This window comes from Protomyctophum parallelum, assembly GCF_964188405.1.
Source record: "Protomyctophum parallelum genome assembly, chromosome: 1".
Classification (NCBI taxonomy): domain Eukaryota; kingdom Metazoa; phylum Chordata; class Actinopteri; order Myctophiformes; family Myctophidae; genus Protomyctophum; species Protomyctophum parallelum.
In genome coordinates, this window is record NC_139697.1 from 21030058 (window position 1) to 21035057 (window position 5000).

The window sequence follows — 5000 nt, forward strand, 5'->3', positions numbered from 1 at the left end:
ACCTGGAGGGACCAGTAGGTGAAGGACCAGTGATGTTATTACCTGGAGGGACCAGTAGGTGAAGGACCAGTGATGTTATTACCTGGAGGGACCAGTAGGTGAAGGACCAGTGATGTTATTACCTGGAGGGAACAGTGTTGTTATTACCTGGAGGGACCAGTAGGTGAAGGACCAGTGTTGTTATTACCTGGAGGGACCAGTAGGTGAAGGACCAGTGTTGTTATTACCTGGAGGGACCAGTAGGTGAAGGACCAGTGATGTTATTACCTGGAGGGACCAGTAGGTGAAGGACCAGTGATGTTATTACCTGGAGGGACCAGTGTTGTTATTACCTGGAGGGACCGGTAGGTGAAGGACCAGTGTTGTTATTACCTGGAGGGAACAGTAGGTGAAGGACCAGTGTTGTTATTACCTGGAGGGACCAGTAGGTGAAGGACCAGTGATGTTATTACCTGGAGGGACCAGTAGGTGAAGGACCAGTGATGTTATTACCTGGAGGGAACAGTGTTGTTATTACCTGGAGGGACCAGTAGGTGAAGGACCAGTGTTGTTATTACCTGGAGGGACCAGTAGGTGAAGGACCAGTGTTGTTATTACCTGGAGGGACCAGTAGGTGAAGGACCAGTGTTGTTATTACCTGGAGGGACCAGTAGGTGAAGGACCAGTGATGTTATTACCTGGAGGGACCAGTAGGTGAAGGACCAGTGATGTTATTACCTGGAGGGAACAGTGTTGTTATTACCTGGAGGGACCAGTAGGTGAAGGACCAGTGATGTTATTACCTGGAGGGACCAGTAGGTGAAGGACCAGTGATGTTATTACCTGGAGGGAACAGTGTTGTTATTACCTGGAGGGACCAGCAGGTGAAGGACCAGTGTTGTTATTACCTGGAGGGACCAGCAGGTGAAGGACCAGTGTTGTTATTACCTGGAGGGACCAGTAGGTGAAGGACCAGTGTTGTTATTACCTGGAGGGACCAGTAGGTGAAGGACCAGTGATGTTATTACCTGGAGGGACCAGTAGGTGAAGGACCAGTGATGTTATTACCTGGAGGGACCAGCAGGTGAAGGACCAGTGATGTTATTACCTGGAGGGACCAGCAGGTGAAGGACCAGTGATGTTATTACCTGGAGGGACCAGTAGGTGAAGGACCAGTGTTGTTATTACCTGGAGGGACCAGTCGAGGCAGGTGATGACGCGGTGCTTGGACCAGTGTTCGTCATAAAAGAGCCTGCTTAACGACAGACTGGATCCGCCCGCCGAGTCTCTGGAAGGAGAGCCAATGGGGAGAGACCACGGTCAATGGTTAACTTCCTGATCAAGCAAGAAAGGTGATTGGGTTGAATTGGGTGATTGGGTTGGCGGTGATTGGGCAGCGATTTGTATTGTTGGACCTATTTCTACCATATAGTGCAACTTTCGTACATGTTTTACCCCTCTATCACACGGAACTATGTTTTTTCTGTCCATATCACTGCACCCAAAAAAATAGTTCCATGTGATAGAGGGGTCGGAGTTGAACGAAAGTTGTGCTTTTTAGAAATAGTTCAACAATACAAATGACGCTAGTTTTGTGAATTAACATACTTTTAATGTGTGGCCCCAGTGCCCCCCACAAAAATGACCGTAACTGCTTAATATCCACCAAAACCAGAGCAGAACTCCCACCATGGGAATAAATACAGTTGCAACCACTATATTAAAGGTATATTCAGTGATTTCACTCAAAAAACCTTCGTTTTTGGCTGTGGGACCCAGCCTTTCGTCCAATCAGGATAGAGAGTCAAAAACTAAACCTAAGGTTTTTTGACCCCCAGGGGTTAACTGGGGACAGGGAGGAACTCCTTATATGGCCAGCACACTCTATAGTAGGGAGGATTATCACAACAAAACAAAAAAATAAGTGATATTTGAATTAAGTGAAATCACTGAATATACCTTTAATGGCAAGTATTTCATACAACTTAAGTTCAAAAATTGTGAACTATCCCGTTAAGAAATAATCTACTTAGTTACTTTCCACTACTGCTAGTGTCAACCAGTGTTGTTTTTTACAGCAAATTTAGATTTTAGTTTTAGTCATAGTCTTTTGAATACTTTTCATTTAGTTTTAGTAACATTTTAGTCACCTGGAATGTTTTAGTGTTAACTAGTTCTTGTTGACTAAATATCATAAGATTTTAGTCGACTGAATGTACAGTTGATTTAGTCGACTAAAATGTATTTTTGCCTTGATGCCGTCGTAATGGCTGATTTTACACTGCTGAAAATAGCAGATCTACAAGCTCAGCTATTTAGTATTTTCAACATGCAACCAAGTATAAAATGACTTATAGTGGATCTCTTGTCCACTAGTCCCTTCCTAACATTTTAGTCTAGTTTTTATTTGTTGATGAAATTGTCAATATATTTAGTCATAGTTTTAGTCACCATAGATTCGTTTTAATTTAGTTTAATAATAATTTAGTTTTCTTCAGTGGAAAAAAGGTATAGTGGACGAACATTGTTTTAGTTTTAGTATTAGTCGAGGGAATCACCAAAGGCTTTGATAACCCCGTGCCGTTATGGAGGAAGCCGTGCGGTGAGCGGAGGGACAGTGCTCTCTTCACACATGCTAAGGGTATCTGACCCCATCCCACAGAGATGGGGAAGATTTGAATCCCTTTTTGAACTGAACGTGAGAATGTTTGTGTGTGTGAGAGAGAGCGTGACATCATCTCAGGGAAGATGTGGTTTGGCTATAGCCCTGACATCAAAGGAGCTCTGGATTGACACCACCGAGCATGAGTCACTCTGTTGTTGGGAGCTTTGGGGGCATTTCTTACTTCTAGGCACGCAAGTGAGCGCACGCACGCACGCACACAAACAATGGTATTTCTATACTGTCTCATTTTGGGACAGCAAGCTATAACATAAATGCAACTGGAGCTCTATGCACACACACGGCCGTTTTGGAAAGAACCATGGGCACATTCCCTATATACTTCCTTAATTCACAGGTGTTACCGATGATACTAACGAAGGCTCAGCTGTTCCACTCCGGTCAAACAGAGTCAGGGTGCTGCTATTGTGCGTGAGTTGGCTCACTGGGAAACACTCCTTGAGTGGGTTCCAAATGGACCCTCTCTCTCCCTATCCCTCCGTCCTCCTCACCCCTCCTTGTCGTCCAGGTCTCCGCCGCTGTAGTCGAAGAAGAGGTCCCTCTCCTCGGCGAGGGCGCGCTCCATCACGCGGATGCCGCAGTCGAAGAAGCTCTGGAACTCGGACGAGTGCAGGATCTGCTGCTTCTCCTCCTCCGTGAGCTCCCGCAGCGCGGCCGACGAGACGCCTGGAGGACACGCAGCGCACAGTCGCACGCGCACACGCGCACACACACACACACACACACACACACACACACACACACACACACACACACACACACAGCCCTTGAACGATTGAATATGATTAAGGATTATTGTGATTATGGTAAGCTCACATAATCATACATATACCATAATTCACTGGCAAAAATTTAGAAATAAATAAAACGACATTTTGGGAAAAATAGCCTATGTATGTATTTCGCAGACCCCCCCTGGCTATATGCGTCGCGGACCCCCACACACAACAGTACAGGGGTCTGCGTGTGGACCACCCCACTTCGTGGGGTAAAAACGCCGGGACAACGCTCCACACGCTCCACACGTCCCAAACTCTTCTCCCTTCTGGCTCCAAAACTGTGGAATGCACTTCCCATTGCAGTCAGAACTGCAGCATCACTCCCAATCTTCCGCCGTAGTCTGAAAACCCACCTTTTTAGACTCCATCATGGCCCATAGCACTTACCCTACCCCCTTAGATAGCATTTCTGTAGACTTAGCATCTGATACAGACTTATAGCATGTTATGTAGACGGCACTATAATTGCATTGTATATAGTTATAGCACGCCATAGTACATATGTATAGCATAGTAGTATATATATATAGTTTATATGTATAGTCTCATAATATAGATATTCCACTGTTACTTTCTTAGCTTACGCATGTTTTATGATAAATGCTTTTTTGTGATGTATTCCCATGCTTTTGTTCTTGCTTATTGTAAGTCGCTCTGGATTAAGAGCGTCTGCTAAATGCCTAAATTGTAAATTGTAAATTGTGGAACCGTGGGTGTACTACTGTACAGTACATGTTAGATAAGATAAGATAGATAGATCTTTATTTGTTCATTCCTATACGAGCAGGCTGCGCGGATCTAACTAGTGGATTTCACTTCCGTATCAGACACACGCGTCCATAACAAAGTACAGACGCTTCCTATAATGCGTCTTTTCCACTAATAAAAAAGGTACACGCGGTAGAACAGAACTTCATAAAACAAGAGACAAACAAAGCCTCACATGCGAACCCGACCCGCCCCCTCCCTTTGAACGCAGCGGCTGCACACAGCATGGCGTCCTCTCTTTAACTCACTTTGGACGGGAACCGCTTTTGGTGTAAGCATATATATGTTATGCTTTAGCTATTGAAAAATAGCAGATCTACAAGCTCATAGCGCGCCACCGAGTGGCGCGCTACGAGCTTGTAGGTCTGCTATTTTTGAAAAATCGAAGAACGACTGACATAGAAACGTGGCTTTTTCAGAAAACCGTCTGGTCAAAATGGATTAATGTCACTGTCCCCAAAATACAAACACAAACACACACACACACACACACACACACACACACACACACACACGCGCGCGCACACACGCACACACGCGGAGGCTCAGAGCTTTCCCCTGGCCCTTCACTTTGATGCCTTCCTTTGTATTATATCGTTATATGAGTTGTCAGAATAAGGAGCCAGTGAATCAAGTGGCAGAGAGAAAAGATCAAAGGCCTGGGACCTTCTAATAAGCCACGGAGACAAAATGACTGCGTGTGTGTGCACTAGTGTTTGTGCGTGAAACGTGTACGTGTGCACGGACGCACACATCTATACGTGTCCGTGTGCGCGTTTTAGCCTGTCCCT

At 45.3% G+C, this 5000-nt stretch overlaps 1 protein-coding gene across 1 annotated transcript in view; it reads right to left on the minus strand.

The window, feature by feature from the left end:
* dync1i1a (dynein cytoplasmic 1 intermediate chain 1a) overlaps positions 1–5000 on the minus strand; it is a 139600-nt gene that overhangs the window by 86818 nt on the left and 47782 nt on the right. The window contains exons 8-9 of the mRNA XM_083773190.1: positions 3154–3328; positions 1168–1267 (exon numbers count right to left, since the gene is read on the minus strand). Coding sequence (XP_083629316.1) covers positions 1168–1267; positions 3154–3328 — 275 coding nt within the window. The remainder of the gene's footprint in view (positions 1–1167; positions 1268–3153; positions 3329–5000) is intronic.